Below are 25,057 nucleotides of genomic sequence, written 5' to 3' on the forward strand. Positions count from 1 at the left end.
GTGTTCATTACTTGTAGATGTATGTATAATTATTGTATGGGTTTTTCGCGTAAATGTGATAAAAAAGCATTGAGTAGGTATAACACGGGCGATACGGGTCACAAAACCGTGCGTATTTTAGAAAACCGGTTTTTCGGTTTTTGTGAAATTGCAAAACTGGGTTTCCGGTTTTTTCGATGATTTCGATTTTACGTATAATTTGTAAAATAAGCAATTATTTTTAGGTTCAATGTTTTGATATTACGTCTTCCACGACATTTCTATTTACTTTACCAAGACCATATCAATAAATCAATCCAAATCCATCAATAAAGTTTTTAACTATTAAGCAGTAATTCTAAACCGGAATGCCTAAGCAACCTAATCAACCTATTATATGACAACGGTGTTGACATAGTCCTCCTTCTGGAAATACACCACTGATGATGCCCAACTCGCTAAACGAGATAAAATACCGGGATTTGATTTGGTAGCGGCATTATAATACCATAAACAATTAATATAGAACTTCGACATGCGACCGGTCTTCTCTTACTGCCCTGGTCAATGTGATTTCAAATAACATCGATGGCAACAATATCGCCACAACGATTATTCAAATCGGCGGAACGCGGATATGCAGCATATATAAGCCTCCACGTAGCTGCTGGCCTACTCCACGCCTTCCTTACTTGGAACACCCATCCCTTTACATTTGAGACTTGAATAGCCACCATACCGGCTGGGGATAAAGGAAATCTGACGCCAACGAGAAGGCGATCATGGACTGGGCAGATAGGAACAAAACAACACTGTTTTAGGCGTTTCTCACAAAGGCAAAGGAACGTTCAAATCAGCTCGATGGAGAAGTGAACCCGGACCTAGTCTTCACAACAAGAGCAACAGACGGTACCCCAGTGGCCGCCGAGCTGTACATGCTAGCGGATTTTCCACACTCTCAACACCGCCTAGTATTATTTGTCATAGGTCTGAAAAGGTCTGAGTCGTATCCTGCCTAACACCACATCGCGGAAGTTTGCTTATGCTGATGATGCCCTTGTGACACAAAAAGACAGCTTGAAAATTGGAAAAGGACCTGGATCTATTAGATGACCATTTCTCTCAGTGGCGTTTGTGCCCCTGCCCTTCCAAGACCGAGGTGTTCTGCGTTCACCAGTGCATCAAACTAGCCAACAAGGAGCTAAGATTAAAATTCAGAGGCAATCTTCTCCGACACAACTTCCTTCCTAAATATCTCCAAAGCATCCTGGATTGAAGCCTTAATTAATTTCAAGGACCATCAAAGCACTATCTGGAGCATTCCACGAAATCGCCTACCGTTGTCCCGTACAAACGCGAAGTTTCTGAAGATTTAAAGGTATAAGAGTTTCCTTTTCTATGACAAATGGTCAAAAATATGCACAGAAAAATAATCGCCTGCTTTAAATGCCGAGAAAAAAGTCGCAACACTGGAAATAAAATGCGTTTGTACGGGACAGCCCGTGGAATGCTCCATCTGCAAAACTGGGCAAATAGATATAACGTTGGAGACTAAAAAGCTGTTCATTTATACAATTAGTGCGTATAATGTATTGTTTTTTTAATTTGCTCTTCAAAATAATTAAACTATGTTTACAAAAGTGTAAAATCGAAAAACTCGAAAAAGTCGGTTTTATTAAAGTAAAAACCCGGTTTTGACAATTGGCTGTAAACCCGGTTTTTCCGGTTTTTTCGATTTCGGTGAAACCGGGTTTGTGACGCCTAACGGGCGATATGAAAAATGTGTCGATAAAAATACACCGCAAGATTGTATATTTTTCTAATATTTAAAATAACGAAGTACCTATAATTACAAGTAAAGGTATTGAAAGGTTGTTTAAAAAAGTTAGTTATTTAGGTATCTTCCTACTAGTCCTACCACTTTTGAAGTCCTCAAAATTATATTACAGCTGGTTCAATATTTACGAGAAGAAATGGGATTTTTATGGAGTCAGCAAGCTTAGTAGGTTCATGCAACTTGTGAGGTTTCGCATGCAGGTGAGGAGTTGATATTTATTAAATACTTCGCAAACATAGGTTAGAGCTAATCTCTCTAGCTGAATTAGCTAAAGTCTATTTTTTTATTCGGTAGACTAAAATAACATTTCATAGTATGAAATAACACTTCAAGTTCATACTATGAAATGTCATTTTAGTCTACCGAATAAAAAAATAGACTTTAGTAGCATAATTTTTATCGTCATATAAGTCTGATCGAAGGGCTAAGATGACCGGCTCTTTATCATTTGTCACCATGCCTGTCACGTTCTAGCAATTATGTAAGTGCAAATGTCACGCATGACATGACAGGAGATAAAAATGCGACCATGATACCGCTGCAGTTTACGTTAAAATTTGCAGCAGCGGTAGGAATTCCTAGCGGAAGACCCATGTTTGCTTTTGGTTCAAATTAACGCTCAATGATCATGCCTGAATTAGCTATTAAGTTCCGCATCAAGGATAACCTAAATATTTATATCAGGGGTAACTAACCATTACATGGGTATCAGAGTTGGTAACTATAACTGAATTATATTTGCTTATACTTATAAATTTGGGGTAAAATCAGTCTCCTAGTATGTCACAGTGCCCTACAGGATCGCCGGGTTTTTTCTTCAAAGTTAGCCAGGCCTCCGCAGCCTTAAGTTTGGAAATGCAGACTTTTCTTGGTCTAACTCAAGAAGATTCGTTTGTTGCATGCCCCCAACAGTACGCACTCCGCTACAGCATCGAGCAATCAATGGCGATGTTCGTGTATATGTTGGAGACGCCCTGCCTCTGCACGTACTTCTGCGAGGACGACTGGGAGTGGGACTCCACGGACCTGATCAACACGCCGTTCCGGTCGCCGACCGTCACGCTGTTCTACTTCTTTCTGATGCTGAATGCCGATGGACCGTATTATACTACGCCTCCGCCGCAGTTTGAGGTCAGTATGCCCCCTTGCGAGACGCCCTGCCTCTGCACGTACTTCTGCGAGGACGACTGGGAGTGGGACTCGACGGACCTGATCAACACGCCGTTCCGGTCGCCCACCGTCACGCTGTTCTACTTCTTTCTGATGCTGAATGCCGATGGACCGTATTATACTACGCCTCCGCCGCAGTTTGAGGTCAGTATGCCCCCTTGCGAGACGCCCTGCCTCTGCACGTACTTCTGCGAGGACGACTGGGAGTGGGACTTCACGGACCTGATCAACACGCCGTTCCGGTCGCCCACCGTCACGCTGTTCTACTTCTTTCTGATGCTGAATGCCGATGGACCGTATTATACTACGCCTCCGCCGCAGTTTGAGGTTAGTATGCCCCCGTGCGAGACGCCCTGCCTCTGCACTTACTTCTGCGAGTACGACTGGGAGTGGGACTCCACGGACCTGATCAACACGCCGTTCCGGTCGCCCACCGTCACGCTTTTCTACTTCTTTCTGATGCTGAACGCCGATGGACCGTATTATACCACGCCCCCACCGCAGTTTGAGGTTAGTATGCCCCCATATTAATATCAACGTTAAGCTGCAGAAATAACTACATAGAAACTTCTTTGCAGGGGGTAAGTTATCTATACTTTACTTAATTTTCATCATTCTCTACTTTTTACTAAGCTTTTATTTATGTTGCCCTTTTTGTATGTTAGTGTGAGTCAAATTTCGGAAGTTAAATTTGACCCACTTCCCGATTTCCGATTAAGCTGAAATTTTGGCATACATATAAAAACCGGATGACCATGCAATACCCATTATGATGACATGGAGCTGATCTGATGATGGAGACAGGTGGTGGCCATGGGAACTCTGTGATAAAACAACGCAAACTCATTGTGTTTGGGGTTGTTAGAGTAGGTATCTATTAGTTGCCTGTGGAAAGAAAAGTACATAAAGTCAACGATAAAAAGCTTGTACTAAAAATGTTACTTTTACGGACTTAATCAACTATTATTAAAATGGGGATTTGGTTCAAATTAGCGAATTGAACTATTTTGTTTCCCAGATCGTGATCCAACGCTTGTTCCGTGAGATGCTGTACCGCTGTCACTTCATACCGCAAGTGCATCCCAGGATTATGACCGGACTGGTCTTCGATAAGGAGCTGTTCCTCACATCCATTGGTAAAAATATTTCTTTAACTACTTTACCTTAATAAAGATAATTGAATAAAATTCGCGATAGACCCTTCTATACCGTCTGTACCTTACCTTCTTTCATATAACATCGTTTCCTTATGCTTAAAATGCAAACGTACCTATCTTTTCATCAGAAAAGGACTCCATGTGCATAAGGACCCTTTTCTGATGGAAAGCCACCTATTGGGTGGACACTTTCAATTTCTAAATTAATTTTTAATAAGCAAAAACATCTGCAAACGATGCTATTAATAAGTTTAGAATAAATTTTAAAGTGGAAAAATTTAACTCACGGTCTCTGGATCGATACTTCAGCGCTCTGCCAACTGATCCACCAAGACCTCATCCATAGCCAACGAATCTTTCCATTCTTTCCACCATATGGGTCTATAGAACCCTAGCGACATCTACCGCAACTTACACTTCTTAAACCCAAGGCAGTAATTTTTCCACTTTTAGATTTATTGTAAGCTTAACTTTCAATTTCTATTAACTTCCTTCTAGGTTTATTGGAGCCGAATGTCGTAGACTACAGGGAACGCTTGCTGAAAGCTTATCGCAAGTCGATTATACCACTGAACGCCTACTTGCGCCAATATGAATGCTATACGGAATTGTTTAATTTGGATATCGAAGAATATGTTGAGTAAGTATTTTCGGCCCCAAATTCTTCAGTCTTTTTAGGGTTCCGTACCCAAAGGGTAAAACGGGACCCTATTACTAAGACTTCGCTATCCGTCCGTCCGTCCGTCCGTCTGTGACCAGGCGGTATCTCACGAACCGTGATAGCTAGACAGTTGAAATTTTCACAGATGATGTATTTCTGTTGCCGCTATAACAACAAATACTAAAAACAGAATAAAATAAAGATTTAAATGGGGCTCCCATACAACAAACGTGATTTTTGACCAAAGTAAAGAAACGTCGGGAGTGGTCAGTACTTGGACGGGTGACCGTTTTTTTTTTTGCTTTTTTTTTTGTTTTTTTTTTGCATTATGGTACGGAACCCTTCGTGCGGGAGTCCGACTCGCACTTGCCCGGTTTATTTCATTATTCTTTTTAATCATTTCTACGTCAAGGGCGCCAAAAGTTGCCGTAGGTATCATCACGCTCCACGATTGTTGTGCCATTTAGGGTCCTAGCTAAATTGGTGATCGCTATAGTTTTTCAATTTAGCATTAAGGACCCTAGTGTACAGGAGCCATTACCTACTATGGATATACTTCGACCGGCCATTGCTTAAATCCTAGCAAACCCTGTACAAAATGTTTTTTTTTTTATTTGTAGATAAAACGCTTTCTAATCTATTTAAGGTTCAGTTACTTGTCGGTCATCACTGTCATTTTTTTACGAAATAGTCTGTCAATTTTTGCGGGGGAGGGGACGTCAAATGTATTGCTATTTCTACATGATTTAATTGTACCTACGTAACGTACAAATAGCCATCTCAGTCCATACAAAAATTTGCACAATTGAGCAAGTTTTTCGGCAGAGGGGTAAGCTCTTAATGGCCACTCCAGTTATTAAATGCTCTAAGGTCAGTTGAGTTTAATCCTGCAGTTCTGCAATACGTGTTCTAGAAATTACCGGCAGGAGAAGCATTCAGCTTCAGAAATCCGTGAAGAGGTTCAAAGCCATTACGACGCAAAACAAGAATTGATCTGGAGGTTACCGCAATTCATCAACATCGGACCATTCGCTCTCAATGTTGATACATTGAAGGTTTTATAATTATTAATTATACCAGCGCCACATTTGTAGTCGGATTCGAAGTACGGATTTGTTTAGAGTTAGACTTCATGCATGCTCATACTTATTCAATAAATTTTACTCATTTAGTGTGTTTGTTTGTTGGTTGTTTAGTTGTTTGGTTTTTTTCATTAAGTTCTGCCAAAACTGTGTACCTATCATTTAACCGAATCTTTAAGGGAAGTATAGCACGTGATCGATACATACAAAAAAAGAAAACGTTTTTCCACTTCTAATATAATTATTTTCTATTGCCCACGATTTTTTAGAATGATGATGACACAATGTAATACGTACGTTTTCTCCCGAAATGGAAATTGTATGAAAAGAGTTACTTTTTCAGTAGCTATAACTGCTTCCCTCTTAACCTCTAGCCGCCCAGAGACCTATAAAAAGGTCTCCTGTTCCATTCTAATTTGAACTTTGTGTTCACAAAATCAAGATTTCATTTTGCTTGGCAAGGTTTGACGTATGGGCGGCTAGAGGTTATCTGACTCATGTCTTTGGGGTGCTTTGAGCTTGTTATGTTCACTGGAGTCCTAATATTATTACTATTTTTGCACAGCAAATATTAGTTACCAAGAGGTCAGATATAATGAAGGCCTTATTGGCCATGTGGGCGGAAGAGATAAGGTTGGTCGTGGACGACGTAATTCAGGCCTATAAGAACATCATGAGGAAGCTGGGTGAAAAACCGAATACCATTGAACACGTGTTCGAAATCAGGGAGTGGATGGAGGGCATACCGTTCGCTCTGAAGACTCAAGAGGATATTATGAAGAAAGTTCACACGGTAAGATGTGCAAATGTATAGGTGATGGTCATACTAGAAATGGACAATTCTATTTAACCTTCTAACCGCCGTAGACTGATACAAAGCCGGGCTCATTTCGCCGCGGTCTGTAAATAAGATGTGACTACGTATCAATGAAAATTCTATGGCTGTTAAAAAAAGCTTAATGTTGTACCCCAACTTGCATTTTAAATTTTGGAATTTTCATATTATTTCGTCTTAGAATCACGAGCTCTTTCGATCCTAATGCGGAAAAAATGTCTAACAAAAGCTGTCAAAAAGTGACATCCGCTTGTATTAGAATTAGAAGTTAAAAGCTTTTGAGGAACGGGCTCCTCATTCGTTGTTTCCATTGCAGGATTATGAAGTGTTAGACGCGTTTTACACGGCATTGGAAAATGAAGATTTCAGAGCCTTATGGGAAGCTATCGGCTGGCCTCTAAACATCACAAAACAGGTAACTTGCATCATCTCATGAAGCTGTCATTGCACTCTACTGCTATGAAAAGATTTATCTTTCCAAAAATCTGTGCAAGATCCATAGTTGTTCTCACCCGGAAGCAAATGAGGAGTGTCTTTTCAAAAGGACTTATTTCTCTATGGAAACCATGCATATGAAATCAAGCTCTTTTGAAACGACACTCAATTAATGTCGCCAAATACTGCTTCTCTAGTAATAATAGTTCTGCGTTTCTTCGTTTGATTACTTAGGTGGTAGCCACGACTGACTTTCTGGAAGAGGAACAGGAGAAGTTCTGGAAGCTCCACCAGCAGGACGAGCTGACCCTGCAAGATAAGATCGACTTGTTCACTGCCCAGTGTATGCAGCTCACTTTGCAGAATGACTTTTCCAGGGTACGTTTAACGTTTGTTGGAACTCCTGTCTAGTCTCAGAGCTGTTTCCCACTGACGTCCAATTTTTGCGGATACGGTTTTATGCAGGATCCAGTTTTTTGTAGTATGCATGCAGGATCCCGCAAACAGAATCCTCTTGTGAAGATTACTATATAAGCCCCTCTACTACTAAAACGGGATCCTGCAAAAAACCGTACCCGTCAAAAACTGGACGTCAATGGGAAACAGCACTTAGTAGAGAAAAGATCTCCATCACCGGTTGTATGGTGTAATTGTGGCGTTTTTGAAATGCTGAATTTTTTACGATACAGACATGCAGGGCCGTCTTTAACTATACTGGGGCCCTTAGGCACATAAGAATTTGGGGCCCTTTTGGAAAGTAAAGAAAGCGAATTAAACTAAAATTTTTCTACTATGATCTTCTATTTATTATGGGTTAATAAAATATACTGTTACTGTCTGTCCTTCGGGGCCTCTTGAGGATGGGGGCCCTGGGCACGGGCCCCGTGTGCCCTTGGTAAAGACGGTACTGCAGACATGACATGTCTGCGTGTGATATCTGAGAAATGGAAAAGCATCCTCGCTTATCCCTAAGCGCACAAGCGCGGCTCCGATCCTCTCACTTCCTCATCTCCTGAGGGTCTCCTGCGAACCACGTTCTACGTGTTGCCTCTCTGGCGCACTTGTAAATTCGTATGTAAGTGTGACCGGGAGGCAAAACGTTGAACGTGGTTTGCGGTAGGCCCTCTGATTCGCGGAGCATGCGAGGTCTGTAAATCGCAGCCTTTGTTAAGAAATGGTTCAGTTCCCAAGTAAAAGTAAATCGTCAGAAGTCATGAGGATATTATAAATCATAATATTGTACAGGTTCATGAGATTGCGAACGATATCAAGAAGGCTTGGAAGGCAATGAAGGACTCTCAGGACTGGGGTCGGATATTGAACCAGCGACAGAAGCTGTTTGGCGTACCGGTAGTGCCGTACACGGACCTCAACCGATTAGTCAAAGAATTCGAACCCTACAGAAATCTTTGGGTCACTGCTTCAGGTTTGTAATTATATCGTACTTATTACTTGTCTGCTTTATGATGTTAGGTTGGGTTACTTAGCGCCACTTGCACCATCCCACTAACCCGGGGTTAAACGGTTAAACTGTTAACTCAGTGCCAAATTGTACTGGTAACCATGGTAACTCCAGGTTTAACCGGTTAACCCCAGGTTAGTGGAATAGTGCAAGTGGCGCATAGTTAGATAAATACTTAAGGAATAAAGATTTACAAGGTATTTTTGCGAAAAAGCCTTAATAATTTTCTATGCAATTTGTTGTACAGTCAGCAGCAGAAGTTGCTAAGCGAGCGAGTTGTTCAAAATTACCTTGACGCGATCTTATTCCCTTGACAACAATAAAGTAGCGTCAAGATCATTTTGAACAACTCGCCTGCATAGCAACTATTGCTGCTGTCTGTGCATAAACTACTAAAGTAGGTATCTAAGTATCATAGTAATGTCGGTCTAAATTAATAGTTATTTACGATACAAGTGCGGAAAAAGTAGGAAATTCTCAACGAGTGGCTAGTACCTAAGTATTCGCATGTGTATTGTATAACGTTTTACAGTACATATGACCCTTTAAAATTTCGACGTAGTTACGTAATGTGCTTATTACAGCACTTAGTGTCATAATGGAGTACCAGATGTACTGTAATAGTACATTACTACAGAGGCCGGGACGAAAGGGGTTGCCGGCCGAAGACATATAGACGGCCGAGCGAAGCGAGGCCGGATAGGTCTGAGCGCGGGCAACCCCATTTCCCGCCGAGGTATGTATAGTGCTTTTCTCAAACATGCAATGAAATAAATAAAATAAAAAATCCACGAAACCCAAGTTTTATTTATAGAAAAAACTAAAAGTAAAGTACACCCAAAATATAACCAACACGTACCTATTATCATTATCACGCGTATGTTTTACACGAGTCGTGTATTTTTACTACCCGTATATTTTCATGTATCTTTGATTTTTTCGCCTTGTATCCGTCTGACTGTCGTTTTCGTCACATAAGTTTAAAGCCTAACAAGTTCCTTTTTAGCCCTCGCCACGTTGCGGATTTTCGATGGAACTAATTTATTTTAATGGCAATTATTTTGTTTGACATCCGACATTAAAAGTCATTGAATGTCACCGATGTAAACAAATCGAAAATGATTGTAAATATTTCAGGATAATAATAGATTTTGCAATCAAAATGCCCAAAAAAATTCACACCGATGCTAAACAAATAATTTTAAATACATTAAAATACTTGCGACAGAAAAAGGATACGGGATTCAGTAGCATTCCATTAAACAATGTTGTGAAATTATTTGTTGACATGACGGGTACTGATTTTCATAGTGAGTTTGTAATAAACTGGTTAGTTTTGTACTAAATATGAATATTAATTATTAAATTATTATTTTTCTCATTTAAGGCGTCTTTAGTGCTATAATCAAAAATATTTATTATAAGAATGAGCCATTACCACCACGAGTGACTGAATCTGGTAAATATATATACGGAGGTCGAATATTTAGAATCAAATTATGGCGGATAGGTAAATTATTCATACTTAATTATCAACTAAACATGCTCTTTCGATTGGGTTTCGATTGGGAAACATACTTCTACAACTCACATGTACATAATTGTATACCTCACTCGCTCTTGCACGATGCCAATACACACTGTCCCGACTATTCATGACGTACACGTATTGTTGCTATATGTAAGCTGTTTGTAGCGACATTATATCAGGGCTAAAAAAGAACTTGTCAGGCTATACATAGTCTTTCATATTGCTATCATGTTTCACATACATCGTTGCTTTATGCATGGAGTAAATAAGTATAATTTCCACAGTGTTTATTATTATTATTATTTATTTATTTTCAATCATACGAATACGTGTTGACGAATTTGTAGTTACATTCATTTAAAATATGCCACAAAACTGTTTCTAATAAACTGTAAGCCATTTTTCTTAGTTTCTCAAATAATAAAATTGCCATAAGCAACCATATACATACTTCGTCTTTGACTTGGCGGCAGAGGGCGCAAGTTATTTAAAATCAATTCTGCTTACGCTGCCAATTCCAACACCTACGATTACAATTAATATTAATTTCATTATTTCGTCGGAACTCATATTAAAGTCAAAAAATCAACAACGCACCATAAATCCAATAAAACAGAATGAATATTTTTCAACTTTACCTCCATAACAATTTAAAAAATATAACTACGCGTGTTTGAGTAGACCGTTTTACCGCTAACGTTTAGATGAAATATTTTAAATGTTTTTAATTGTGTAGTTAAATTTATAATTTAAAATTATAAAATTATAGAATGTATTATTTATTAAGTTTATGTTGATTTTATACAAATAAAACTGCAAATTATAGCAAACATTTTTTTTTTATAGGCTTAGTGGCAGAGTGTCATTACAAACCATAAAGCAAATACTGCCTCTAGTTTTTTTTAATGGATGAATGCCACGATGCTGTGTCACAAATATCTGTGAAATGAAAATTAAAAAAGAGGACTTTGCCGGCCTAGGCCTGCAAGATGTGTATGAAACTCCATTAACGACCTTTTGTCCTAGCCGCACCTGAAACGTCATACTTCGCAGCCTATTATAAGGAACATAACATCAATATTTCATTGCATGTTTGAGAAAAACCATTTATAGACCGACCGCTTAAATGAGTCCTCGCCTGCGCGGTACGGGGGCGACAGGAAGGACGACTAAGGGTGGCGGGGAAGGTGCGGGCGGCAAGTGTGCGGCGCCCGGTAAGCGGTCGGTCATCTACATAAGGTCACTGATTTAAACTTTCACGATTATTTAACATTATGAAACTACACAACGGGACTTAATCGCGTATTTAAGTTTTAAGATTTACCTCCGACGTTTCGAGGACGGCGGACGGCGGACGGCGTTGTCCCCGTGGTCTCGGAGAAGACTGGCTTAAGTTGACATCAACATCTTCTAGCCGCGCGAGTTTTTCGAACTACCCGCACTTGGTCTTGTTTATCAGTTTGAACGTTTTGCGCACTAGGGATGTCACTCTGTCGACACACAACACTAACGATATTCGATTTGTCGACTGTCGATATTCTTTTCCGCTTACATTTACTAATGACTGGATTCCATGTGGATGAGATCTCCGAGACCACGGGGACAACGCCGTCCTCGAAACGTCGGAAGTAAATCTTAAAACTTAAATACGCGATTAAGTCCCGTTGTGTAGTTTCATTACATAAGGTCACTTGAAAAGTTTCCACCGTGATTTTACAGACTTCCTTAAGGCCAAAGAAGTCTGGTTCGACAATCCGCTGATGTACGTCGACGCTGAATCCATCGAGCCGCTGATCAATGAGTATTATAAGACGATAGTCAAGTGCACTAAGACTTTCGCCGATATGCCCAAAGTTCAACACGTGGCCATTACAATACGGGTGCGTGCTCTGTATAAATTACTTCCCAAATTTCATAGTTCTACTTATAGGTCAACGGGAAGTACCCTATACATTTTGTATTTCTTGAGAGTGTCGACTGTCGAAATATAGATATATTTTTGCGGCATAGGGGCTGTCCATAAATTTACGCCATCGATTTTTGACGATTTTTGACCCCCCCCCCCGTATAATCACCGCCCCCCCCCCCTAATTTGAAATGACGTAATTTATGAATAGCCCCATACGAGTAAACGGTCGTAACTTTATTTTACGTTAACTTAGATGTTTGATTTTTCACAGCTTTAAGGGATCGAAAACCAGCATATGATTATATAACTCGACCTCCACGCGTTGCCTAGAAAAAGGGTCTTGATAGACAGACGGACGGACGGACGGATGGACGGATGGACGGATAGACGGATGAACGGATGGACGGATTGGCGGACGGATGGTTGGACGGACGGACGGACGGACAGCTACGATACTGACGTTATACCTATAAGGCGTAACGCGTGACGTTATACCACTGTACCATGTTTATTGCAAATAAATGAAATCTAATCTAATCTAATCTAATCTAAGGGTTACGTTTTTACCTTTTGAGGTATGGAACCCTAAAAAGGTGACCTATTCAATCCTAGAAGTACTCGTACCTATTTCCAAATGGGTGAATAAACTTTTCCTTGGCACTCGTTGCCATTACATCGATAAATTAATGTATTACAGGATGACATTGATGAATTTAGACCGCTTGTTCCTGTATTGCAAGCCGTGAGGAATCCCGGAATGAAGGAAAGGCATTGGAATGAATTTATGGAGAAAGCGGGTATGTATATATTATCTTTAGCTTGACAGTTCCTTCATTAACCCCTCGAAGGCCAGTGTCAGAAATTTGCTGCTGAATTAAAAACTTTTCAACTGTTTATTACAGTCCAAATTGTCTGGGACGGATACGGGACAAGGCAGTTGAGGGGTTAACCACATATGGCATTACACTTCCCTTTATGACTTTAACTTAGCTTGTTGTTAATCGTTTTAATCTTGGTTTACTTTGATCAAAAAAAAAATTGACCCACTAGGCCAGACCGGTCGTTGTCGATTAGTCCACACGTTATCCATTTTTTTTAAACCCGCGAAAATATGTGAGGTTTCTAAACACCGACCTACCGACTACCGACACCATACCGACAACATCCTACCGACTGCGCCAATGCAGTTAGATGAATAAAAGATCGAGATTCCTAGCCGACTGGTTTATTATTTTCAAAACGTGCATGTACCGACATATTTGTAAGTCTACGTAACAACGCACATTGTCGCTTGTTTATAAAGTCGATTTGAAATTGGATCTTTCCAGCAGTAGTGCCTTATTACATAATAGCATATGCTAGGCGTGACTCACTCCGCGATTAAGTCGCATTGCTACAAGTACAGTCGTCGTCAAAGATATGTTAACATTTTTCGCATTATTACAAAGGCATAAAAATAGTAGTTGCCGCGCACTGGTATGACGCCAGCTCGCGCTTGCGTCACCTTGCGGTCATATCTGTTGTAATAGACGCGTTGTTTTAGAGAGTGAAGTGAACCTTCTGTACCTAGTACTATTATTTATTCTGTGCTGCTATTCTACATCTAGCGATCTTCACCAAGGAGGAATTTTGGCCGAAGGGTGTCAAGTTTCGGCGGTTCCGCGGCCGGCTCCCTGACACTGCGGGTTGCGTAATGCATCGCAGCCATAATGTGTTTTGTAGTGTTTAGTTTTAAATATATTTTTATAATATGTATGCTAGTTTTACGGTATTTATGTATGGGCCACTAGTTGCCTGAAATAAAGATTTTCATTCATTCATTCATTGCCACAAACATGTTGTCTTTACCAGGTATCACGGTAACGATGAACGAGAAGCAAACGTTCTCGATGTGCCTGAGACAGGGCGTGGCCGCGCACGCGGAGCTGATCGCGGAGATCGGAGAGCTCGCCAGCAAGGAGTACGTGATCGAGCAGTCGCTGGATAAGATGCAGGCCGAGTGGGCCACTAAAATCATTGAACTGTCGCCGTATAAGAATACTGGTAGGTCCTTAGTTATTACCTTATTTTTTTATTTTTATTTTATTCAAAACATAATTACTTAAGTAACACACATCACACACACACACACACACACACACACACACACACACACACACACATACACATCGCACACATGAAAGAGATAAGACTCAAACCAAAACTAACAACATTCGCTTACATAATCAAAACCTACTACCGGTGGCAGGACACCAATTAAATAGTGTAAAAACAAAGAAAAAAAAACTGATAAACTTATCACAATCATCATCTTTCTTACCGACTTCCGACTCCTCGCATTGATAAATGAGCTCCTTGCCATCGATCAGACGTATAGGATGTTGGCCGTGTGGGCCTCAAGGGTCTTGCCAAATTCGCGGCGATATATCTGAGACGTCCTAATTGTATTGGCACATTTCTCCAGGAACACACATCATGAAAATTGCTGATGAGACGCTTCAGCTGTTGGATGAACACCAGTTGCAGACACAGCAACTCAGCTTCAGTCCCTTCAAGGCCGCTTTCGAGTTGAGGATTCAGGAGTGGGGTGATAAGCTCAGTCAGACGCAGAGATTCATTGACGAGTGGATTGAATGCCAGAAGTGAGTTGCTTTTCGTAAAGAAATTGTCCTTGAAGTAGCTGATGAGGCGTTTTCGGTGAGGGCGTCAATGTATTTGATTAATTCATAGATATCGTCATTTATACAGGAAAAAATGTAATTGTACTAAATGAAATGAGTTTTAATTGTTGTTGCTTCGTATTATTAACAAATAAATAGGGACGATGACAGCCTATATGCATAAATGCAATATTTCACTGACTTTATCGCAATTTTCTTGTTTTGGATTCTCAGTGACGTTCACTTATCATTTTTTTAGGAGCGTTTCGCGACTTTGACTATTATTTCTGTTTTTTTTTGTATTGCTTTATTGCAATGGGTTCCATACACGTCCCATAAAGACATTTGATACTAAAAAGAGACCTGATCGATTGATATCATCAATGAAAATTTGTCATCAAGCCTACTCTCTTGTTTTAAACAGGGAGTGGATGTATTTGGAGCCGATATTCACTTCAGAAGACATATCTCGCCAATTGCCAATGGAAGCGAAAAAATATAATACTATGGAGAGAATTTGGAGGCGCATCATGGCAGCGGCGCTTGCTTGTAATAAGGTAAGGTTGATTTTATTGACGTGCTGCGATTAAGTACTGTGTCTTAATCAAAATGGTTCACAAGGAGGCAAATCTCCAGAGATGTTTTTTGTGTATTGCGGATAATCAGCGGTATTGAGTGATGTCCAGAAACATGTTTACAGGAATTTCTGGTACAATGACAATGTATGCAGGGACGCTAAGCTACGTATACTAGGACCCGTCTCGGTCCCTGATACAATGCAGATGCATAGTAAAGTCAAAGATTTTTGTGAATTTGTTTACAGATTATGATAATTTGTCCGGACACGCGAATGTACGATAGCGTCGTTGAAGCCCGGCATCTTCTAGCGGTGGTGTCGCGAGGCCTCAACGAATACATGGAGCTGAAACGCGTCCGGTTCCCTCGCTTCTTCTTCCTTAGCGATGACGAGCTGTTGGAGATTCTGTCGCAGTCGCGGAATCCTAAGGCGGTGCAACCGCATTTGAGGAAGTGCTTCGAGAATATTGCCAGGGTCAGTAGTATGATATTGATAGGTTAGGCGATGTTAGTTCTAGACGTAGTAGAAGTAGGCGTGGCTTACTCCGCGATTACGTCGCTTTGCAACAGGTAGCTAAAATTACATCCGTTCTACACCAATTTTGGTGGCTAGCCATAAGCCGCGCGTGGCGCTGTCGCCACCTAGCGGCCATATTTGTCCTGATCGTGACAGATGCGTTTTGTTAGAGAGTGAGTCTTCTACACATAGTAGGTACTATTATTTATTCTGTGGTAGAAGAAACATTGAAGCCCGAAGCTTCAACAAGGGGTCGAATCGCGCTCTTATCCCCTCCGAAAAAAAAGCTTCTGCTTCTCTTCCGAAGGGAGAAAAACCGTATTTGAGGAAATGTTTTGGAATGGGAGCCTATCTGCAATAGTCTGTCCTATTATTTTCTGCCGATTCAATCATAATGTTTGCAGGTCACATTTGAATATGATCTGAAAATCACGCAAATGCACTCGAGTGAAGGCGAAATTGTGGATCTCAAGTATCAATTCTATCCAAGTTCTAATGTTGAGCAGTGGCTGCTGCTCCTTGAGGACACCATGAGGCATACCAGTAAGTGACATTAAGGGACTTGGTTATTTAATATTCTTGACTCTAGAGTTTTCGTAATTTATCACTATTTTGCAATATCATCATCAGCCCTGCCTTTGTACCGCTGCTGGTCATTTCTGATTTTTCAAGACTGTTTGGGCTATTAGTCAATATTAATTGCGCACTTTTCGCGTCAAATGATGGTCCTTACGGCAGTTACTTCAAGTCTCTTTTGGTTGGGCTTATTTTAAAAAGATGATAGGTAATTATTCGGTTTGGGTATCATTTTAGAAATAGAAATAGAGATAGGTACTTTAATTGTTGTAAAACATAAAACTTAAACTATACTACATCTTATTGTAATATATTCAACACCCAATGGATGCCACTCAGCATATGTCGATGACTAAGGTACTTAGCCATGGAGCTGGTTTTCAGGGCAACCAGAGGAAACACAATAAAAAAAAATAGAGCAAAACCAAGTACGTATTTTATTGTATTGATTGAGGTAACATTGAAATCCTTGTCCAGTCCGGTTAACCCTGATAGCCGGTATCGCGGAGCTGTGGACGCTCCCGCGCTCGGAATGGGTGCTGCGTTGGCCAGGACAGGTGGTGATAGCTGGCTCGCAAACCGCCTGGACGGCTGGGGTGGAAACTGCCATCAGCGAATACAGGATGGAACAGTTCTATGATGAGAATTTGAACATGGTAAGTAAATTTGATAATGATGATGATGATATCCTGTTATACCCCATCGAGGGACATAGGGCTCTCAGAAGGAATTTCCATTCTTCGCGGTCCAGCGCGGCCTCCTCCAGCTCCGCCCAGCTGAGGCTAACTGATGCAGCCTCATTTTCCACTGTGCGTCTCCAGGTGGTACGTGGGTGACATTGCCCTCTTTTCCGTGAATTGGAAGGTCAGCCCTTGCTTGGTAAGTAGATTTAGTAGATGATATCTTTTGGTGATACAAGTAAAGGCTAATCCTCCTGACAGCACTTTCCTTTTTAGGGTTTCGTACCCAAAGGGTAAAATCGGGACTCTATTACTAAGACTCTGCTGTCCGTCTGTCCGTCCGTCTGTCGGTCACCAGGCTAAGGGCCAGTTGCACCAACCACGTTTGACAGACTGATCAACGTCAGCCGGCGCGCCCCGGCGCTTTACTATGAAACTTTCCATACATACAAAAGCGAACTCTTTAACGATACGAACAGTTTGGTGCAACCGACCCTAACTCATGAACCGTGACAGTTGAAATTTTCACAGATGACGTATTCCTTCGTATGCGAGTCCGACTTGCACTTGGCCGGTTTTTTTTAAGACAGTCGAGGTGTAAATACCTCAACACGTTACCAGGAATCGCCGAACATTGCGACGTTGTCCATATATGTTGCACTTAGTAAAGGCTGATTTAGACGGCGCGCGAGATCGTATGCGATTTTAGTACTACATTGCGGCCTGTTGGTCACGTCCAATTCGACCGACCGATTAAAACGCACATGTAATGAAACTCACACGCGAGTTCTAGAATCGTCTAAATGAGCCCCTTTTTAGTGTTCCGTACAAAACATTGTTCACGGAACACTTATGGGATCACTTCGGTCTTGCAAATCAGTTAAATGCGTTTTTCTCAGAAGCCATTTGACGTAGATACCTAAAATTTGGAACAGTTATAGCAATTAGCACCACTCATATTGTAAATAAGTCAAAACTGCTTATTTCTTATTTTTAAGAGGGGAAATGCTTCACGCATACCACCCGGCGCGGGGACGGGCCGGGATGGTTATGTGGGACTCCCTGTTGTGGGCTAATGAGACCCCAGGTTTAGCCACTAAAACCCCTCTGGTGCCGCCCCGCTGCTATACGGCGAGGTCCCAGGACCGCCGAAGTACTCTTCCGTAACCTCGCCAGGTCTAAATGAGCCCTAACCTAACCCACAGCTGGACAGCCTCCGTGCCCTAGTCAAGGGCGAGCTGACGTACTTCCAACGAGAGGTGCTCTGCGCCCTGATCGTGATAGAGGTGCACGCCCGAGACGTGACGCGTATGCTCGTCGACGAAAACGTCAAGAATGTTACTGACTTCCAATGGATTTGCCAGCTCAGGTATTACGCTCCGCGATTGTTGTAGTGCCATGCCTTATGGGAAACGGTCGCAGAGATAGTTCAGAGCCGGAAACCGCTACCAACTTTTAGTATGTTGTTGGGCATGGCATTGGGTCTCCAAAACTGCCGGGAGACGGCGGCGCCGGCCATCTACTTCAGCGGAATGACGTCATCAAAATGACTCCCGCTTCGTTGCGAATATTGCATACTGCACCCAAATTATGCATAGCACATACACGTGTGGGGTATTAAATGAAAGCCAATTAAATAAACTATATTTTATTCATACAAAGTGTATCAAAATATGCAACAGTTTAAGAAAAATTTACAAAATAATAAAAATTACGTAAAAAAATATTCGATTATTTGGGTTTTACAACCAAACCAAAAGTCGGACGATAAAGCAATGTACTACAACATTAAAGATGACGTCTCAAGCCATACACTGATATCAATAAAATCAAAATTGAACCAAATATGTGGAAATTATGCATCAAAATGTAGATATTTGCCCATACAAATGCATAAAAGTTTATAAAATCAAAATTGGTCATTTTCAGGATAATCCGCATAAGCTTCTAGTATGTTATTAGCAATATGACCTGGATTCTAAAACTGCCGGGAGACCATCTCTGTTGTTCCTCAGTTACAAATAATGACGTCATATAAATAATCACTGCCGAATTTCGTAAAATGTAAATTATAGCTATACCACGAGTCTCACATACACGTGAGTTACATGTAATGAAAGGTTATTAAATGTATTATGATTCATTTAAACATTGTTTGTAAAAAAAATGTACGGTTTCAGAGCTAGAAACAACGAAATACCACTTTTTATGGAAAAAGTAGATATGTATCAATTTTATAGCTAAACTAAAACCGTCAAAAATTTTTTGCGTATAATATTTGAAAAACTAGTTATTCAACTATATATTACAATTTAAATTTTACATTTCCGACAAAAACTGTGGTAGGTGTGGAAAAAAAACTAAAGCGCCCCAACAATTCTACCTTAATGCGCTCATATTATGCAAGGAATAGTTCTATTTATCGAGTATTAAATGAATGAACATTACATAAAATACATGAAAACGAAATTTTCGAATGGAACCATAATTAAAAAAATAATAATTTACTTGATAAGTAAGCAATATACTGTTTCTTTAAGTACCTAATCTCCTCCTTTCAAAGTCGGTTAAAATGTAGCTTTTGTGACCTGGGCTACAAAAACAAATAAATTGACACCTCATTTATCAAAATCAGTTCAGTTGTTTCATGTAAAAAATACATAATTACATACGTAGATAGCAGCTCCTAAAGTGAAAGTAAAGTTACATGTCAGTAAGTAGGTACATGCCTAATACAAAATGCCTTATCGAGGTAAATGCCATATCAGTTCACTTAATGCGATACATAATTATATATTTAAGCCTCGATTAGCCTCGTACATACATACATCACTGGCTCAGTGACCCAAAGCAAAGAGGATCTTGGCCTCTGGCACAAAAGAGCGTCACTCAGCCCTATTCTGGGTAAGTTGGGTATTCTTATAAAAGTGGAATCTTGATTGGTGCAAGGGTTTCATGGCTGAGCTGAGAAGGCGGGCAGAATTTTCCCTCTGATCCTCCGAAATACAGGTCACCCCTCTGATTATTCGAAGCCTCCATAAGGCATCTTGCTAACTCATCGAGGCGACGCCCGCTAGGCCTGCTAACATCTACGGCCTGAGGGTTTCAACGTTAGATGCCAAGCCACGCCAGCCCATAATAGTAAAGGTCTAATTATTGAATTTTAATTTTTTGACCGACTACGGCAGAATTTGCTATCTATGCGTGCATGTGTAGGTACTGTTTGCATGAAACTACTGAACTGATTTTGATAAATTAGGTGTCAATTTATTTGTGTTTGTAGCTCAGGTCACAAAAGCTACATTTTAACCGACTTTGAAAGGAGGAGATTAGGTACTTAAAGAAACAGTATATTGCTTACTTATCAAGTAAATTATTATTTTTTTAATTATGGTTCCATTCGAAAATGTCGTTTTCATGTATTTTATGTAATGTTCATTCATTTAATACTCGATAAATAGAACTATTCTTTGCATAATATGAGCGCATTAAGGTAGAATTGTTGGGGCGCTTTAGTTTTTTTTCCACAGCTTCCACAGTTTTTGTCGGAAATGTAAAATTTAAATTGTGATATATAGTTGAATAACTAGTTTTTCAAATATTATATGCAAAAAATTTTTGACGGTTTTAGTTTAGCTATAAAATTGATACATATCTACTTTTTCCATAAAAAGTGGTATTTCGTTGTTTCTAGCTCTGAAACCGTACATTTTTTTTACAAACAATGTTTAAGTGAATCATAATACATTTAATAACCTTTCATTACATGTAACTCACGTGTATGTGAGACTCGTGGTATAGCTGTAATTTACATTTTACGAAATTCGGCAGTGATTATTTATATGACGTCATTATTTGTAACTGAGGAACAACAGAGATGGTCTCCCGGCAGTTTTAGAATCCAGGTCATATTGCTAATAACATACTAGAAGCTTATGCGGATTATCCTGAAAATTACCAATTTTGATTTTTTTAACTTTTATGCATTTGTATGGGCAAATATCTACATTTTGATGCATAATTTCCACATATTTGGTTCAATTTTGATTTTATTGATATCAGTGTATGGCTTGAGACGTCATCTTTAATGTTGTAGTACATTGCTTTATCGTCCGACTTTTGGTTTGGTTGCAAAACCCAAATAATCGAATATTTTTTTACGTAATTTTTATTATTTCGTAATTTTTTCTTAAACTGTTGCATATTTTGATACACTTTGTATGAATAAAATATAGTTTATTTAATTGGCTTTCATTTAATACCCCACACGTGTATGTGCTATGCATAATTTGGGTGCAGTATGCAATATTCGCAACGAAGCGGGAGTCATTTTGATGACGTCATTCCGCTGAAGTAGATGGCTGGCGCCGCCGTCTCCCGGCAGTTTTGGAGACCCAATGCTATGCCCAACAACATACTAAAAGTTGGTAGCGGTTTCCGGCTCTGAACTATATTCCCATAAGGCATATGACTATTGCGCTATTTAGAATCCTAGCTAAATTGGTTGTTCAATATTTACGCTATAGAATTTCCAAGAACCCTAAATAGCGTAAAAATCCCATGTACCTAAACATAAACTTGTTCATTAGAACCTAAAGCAGTGCAACGTCTTTTTGCTGCAAATTTGACAGCCGAAGTTGATGGCGTGGTATGGCCCTATACAGCGTCATAAATTCCCTGGGAGGTTTTGACTTGTGTACATGTATAGGAAGATTAAGATAACTTCCAAGTTTGATTTGACCATCACCGAAGTATTTATTATTTCACAGATATTATGAAATAGTAAAACCACCCTACGTATTAGAAGAGGGCGAGTCCACGGAGATCATTCAGGACGAGAATCATCTGAACACGTCACCATATTATCACCAGTTCAGCCAAAACCACGAGGATGTCCGCGCGCTCAACTCTTCGTTCGTCTACGCTAACGAATATCTAGGAAACAGGTTATTATCGGCGAGTTAGGGTCTCCCCAAATATATCAACGCGGATTCGGCAAAAGCCGATAGGAAAAAGCTTTATGTTCGCGCAATAAATAAGAGCGAAAAAGCCGTCGACGTATCGGTCGGCAGGCGCTGGCAGATGCGAGCTGAGCCGAACGACGACGGATAAGATGTAATGTTATTGCCGGTCCCATATTGCGATACCCTCCTCCAATTGAGGGGGGTTTTAAATCTCGAGGCAGAGGTGTAGGGTTGGAGCCGGTGTGGCTATATTTGACGTTCATAAGCGCATTGTAATATGCCTACTTGAATAACCTTTACGACCCATGCTTATATAGCTATATGGCTATTCCTTCTATAGACCGACCGCTTAAGTCCTCGCCTGCGCGGTACGGGGGCGGCGGGGTAGGACGACTAAGGGTGGCGGGGAAGGTGCGGGCGGCATGCGTACGGCGTCCTCGTACGGCGCTGGCGAGGACTCATTTAGGCGGTCGGTATAGACCGACCTATAGAGGTCGAGGTATAATGGAAATAAATATTAAATTTCTTGCTATGTTAATAAATTTGATGATTGTTATCAGTGGGCGTCTCGTGATCACGCCGTTGACTGACCGATGCTACCTGACGTTGATGTGCGCTATGCACTTGAAGTTCGGAGGGGCGCCGGCCGGGCCTGCTGGTACAGGAAAAACTGAGACCACTAAGGTAGGTACACGACAATAAAGACCGTGCGCGTTGGAGGGTCTGCCATCTGGTGGTTTGGATCGGATACATATGTGCACATGTACATTGTCAAAGCAAGTGCTACCGTCTACCGTTCTTGTCGGTACGTTTCCTTGTGCATAGTAGGTTCTGCCGTCTTGTGGGCTACATCGGAAGCATAAACGACACATTTACGCCTCGCGCCAGAAATCTGAGGGCTCCTAATATGCCCCACGTCACGGTCAACTCACCTACTTTTTACGGTTCCGTAGTCAACTTTTAGAAACCCTTGTAGTTTCGCTATGTCCGTCTGTCCGTTGATTTTGTTTTTTTCCACCTCTACGCGTGTTTTTCGTAAATTACAGACTGTTAAGCGTGATGTAGGCAGGCGTGGCCCACTCCGCGATTTCGTCGCGTCACTACAAGTAGGTACATGCGGCCCACACCAATTTTGGTGTCTAGCCATAGTAGTTGCCGCGCACCGCTACAGAACGGACGCCAGCTCGCGCTTACACCACCTTGCGGTCATATCTGTCGTAATAGATGTTTTGTTAGAGAGTGATCCTTCAGTACCTAGTACTATTATTTATTCTGTGATGTAGGTACCAAACATGTCTGCACCATGTTGTTTACAGGATCTGGCTAAAGCATTGGCTGTTCAATGCGTGGTGTTCAATTGTTCAGACCAGCTGGATTACATGGCTATGGGGAAGTTCTTCAAAGGACTGGCGGCGTGAGTAGAGTTGTGCCGTTTAGTTACGAGAACGTTCTCCCTTTTGTATAGGAAATCTTCTCGCTCGAGAATACTTCCGTAGTAAATTGACAACGTTCACGAGAACAGTCATGTCTTCTTTGTATTTATTTTCAGATTTAAGTCAGCAGCAAAAGTTGCTAAGCGGGCGAGGTGTTCAAAATTACCTTGACACGCTCTTATTCTCTTAACGATAAAATCGCGTGTAGGTCATTTTGAACACCTCATCCGCCTAGCAACTTCTGTTGCTGACTGTACAGTGCGTATTCTTAGTCAAAAGTTTATTGAATGGATAAGTTAATTTGTTAGTTTAATAATAGTTATTTGTACAACAAGAGATCAAAGTTTGATATTTCTTCGAGTGCTTATTTTGAGTCCCGTGCAAGCGAAAGATTCTATAATAGATTCACGAGCGTAGCGAGTGAATCTAATTTAGAATCTTGAGCGTAGTAAGGGATTCAAAAGCGCACGAGAAGTAAATAACTTTGATCTCGTGTAGTACACAAAATTTTTCACCCTAAGCAGTGAGAACATACCTAGAGGGACAGAGATAATAGAACCCAAGTATATCGAACTTGTATTAGACCCCGCATGTTGAAATGACATTTGACTATAAAAGTCACTTGAATGACATTTTGTCTCACTCAGCGATTTTGCTCACTCATACTGTCTCACTAAGTGAGCAAAATGCGATTTTGCTCACTGCGTGAGACAAAATGACTCAGTGAGCAAAATCGCATTTTGCTCACTGTTTTTAAGAAGCAAAGTACCCTTGTTCGAGCTGCTGAGGTGAAAAAATAATTTCATATTTCCAGATCTGGAGCTTGGGCTTGTTTTGACGAATTCAACCGTATTGACATCGAAGTGCTATCTGTTGTAGCGCAGCAGGTATTTTTAATATATTTAATTTTATTACATAAACAAAAAACAATCAGTAAACTGCAAAGGGAAACACGTAAAATAGATGGCGCTATATCCAGGGCCGGATTAAGGATGTCGGGGCCCCTAGGCAGTGCGAAGTTCGGGGCCCCCTACAGTCTATTCTGCACACAGCACATTCAGTACAGGGAAATAAAAGTTTGCGTTTTTAATTTCAATCTTCAGGCGTCGGCCGAGCCGATCCAAATCGAACGATGTCTTTTTCGCTCTTATTGCGTAGACATAAAGCTTTATTCTATCGGTTTTTGCCGATTCCGCTTCGCGTCAAGTGTGGGGAGAGCCCTTTAGGCTTCCAATTCCCAATGGAATACCAAAGATGAGAGCTTCAGCGTCACTTTCTTATCTACTTCTAATGGCCAATTTTAAGCGAGGCTAAAAGCTAAGCTCACTAGTGCCGCAAAGTTGATTTTCTCAATAGTTAATATTTTGAGAAGCTGAACAGCCATTGTCCGACCATAAGCCTGCAATAATATTGATAGTACTCGCAGTGTAAGTGTTATGTTAAACGTCAAAACTTCTATGAAATTATGACGTATAAATAACACTTGCACTGCGTATGCTATCAAAATCATTGCAGACTTTTCTTGGTCTAGGTACCTCTATTAATTTACCAGTCAAGCTAACATGTAGATACAGAGTCCGAATTTTTTTGACA

The 25,057-nt window shown here is 40.6% G+C and overlaps 1 protein-coding gene across 1 annotated transcript in view; it reads left to right on the forward strand.

Moving 5' to 3' along the window:
• Positions 1 to 25,057, forward strand: part of LOC134670675 (dynein axonemal heavy chain 1-like) — a 101,390-nt gene that overhangs the window by 12,148 nt on the left and 64,185 nt on the right. Inside the window, exons 13-34 of the mRNA XM_063528493.1 lie at positions 1,929 to 2,016; positions 2,729 to 2,947; positions 4,005 to 4,122; positions 4,642 to 4,783; positions 5,718 to 5,859; positions 6,452 to 6,679; positions 7,038 to 7,136; positions 7,391 to 7,534; positions 8,402 to 8,582; positions 11,869 to 12,029; positions 12,756 to 12,855; positions 13,910 to 14,101; positions 14,523 to 14,700; positions 15,143 to 15,275; positions 15,542 to 15,769; positions 16,216 to 16,354; positions 16,865 to 17,043; positions 18,273 to 18,436; positions 21,837 to 22,013; positions 22,592 to 22,715; positions 23,348 to 23,445; positions 24,279 to 24,351. Coding sequence (XP_063384563.1) covers positions 1,929 to 2,016; positions 2,729 to 2,947; positions 4,005 to 4,122; positions 4,642 to 4,783; positions 5,718 to 5,859; positions 6,452 to 6,679; positions 7,038 to 7,136; positions 7,391 to 7,534; positions 8,402 to 8,582; positions 11,869 to 12,029; positions 12,756 to 12,855; positions 13,910 to 14,101; positions 14,523 to 14,700; positions 15,143 to 15,275; positions 15,542 to 15,769; positions 16,216 to 16,354; positions 16,865 to 17,043; positions 18,273 to 18,436; positions 21,837 to 22,013; positions 22,592 to 22,715; positions 23,348 to 23,445; positions 24,279 to 24,351 — 3,307 coding nt within the window. The remainder of the gene's footprint in view (positions 1 to 1,928; positions 2,017 to 2,728; positions 2,948 to 4,004; positions 4,123 to 4,641; positions 4,784 to 5,717; positions 5,860 to 6,451; positions 6,680 to 7,037; positions 7,137 to 7,390; positions 7,535 to 8,401; positions 8,583 to 11,868; positions 12,030 to 12,755; positions 12,856 to 13,909; positions 14,102 to 14,522; positions 14,701 to 15,142; positions 15,276 to 15,541; positions 15,770 to 16,215; positions 16,355 to 16,864; positions 17,044 to 18,272; positions 18,437 to 21,836; positions 22,014 to 22,591; positions 22,716 to 23,347; positions 23,446 to 24,278; positions 24,352 to 25,057) is intronic.

Source organism: Cydia fagiglandana, chromosome 14 (genome assembly GCF_963556715.1).
Source record: "Cydia fagiglandana chromosome 14, ilCydFagi1.1, whole genome shotgun sequence".
Classification (NCBI taxonomy): Eukaryota; Metazoa; Arthropoda; class Insecta; order Lepidoptera; family Tortricidae; genus Cydia; species Cydia fagiglandana.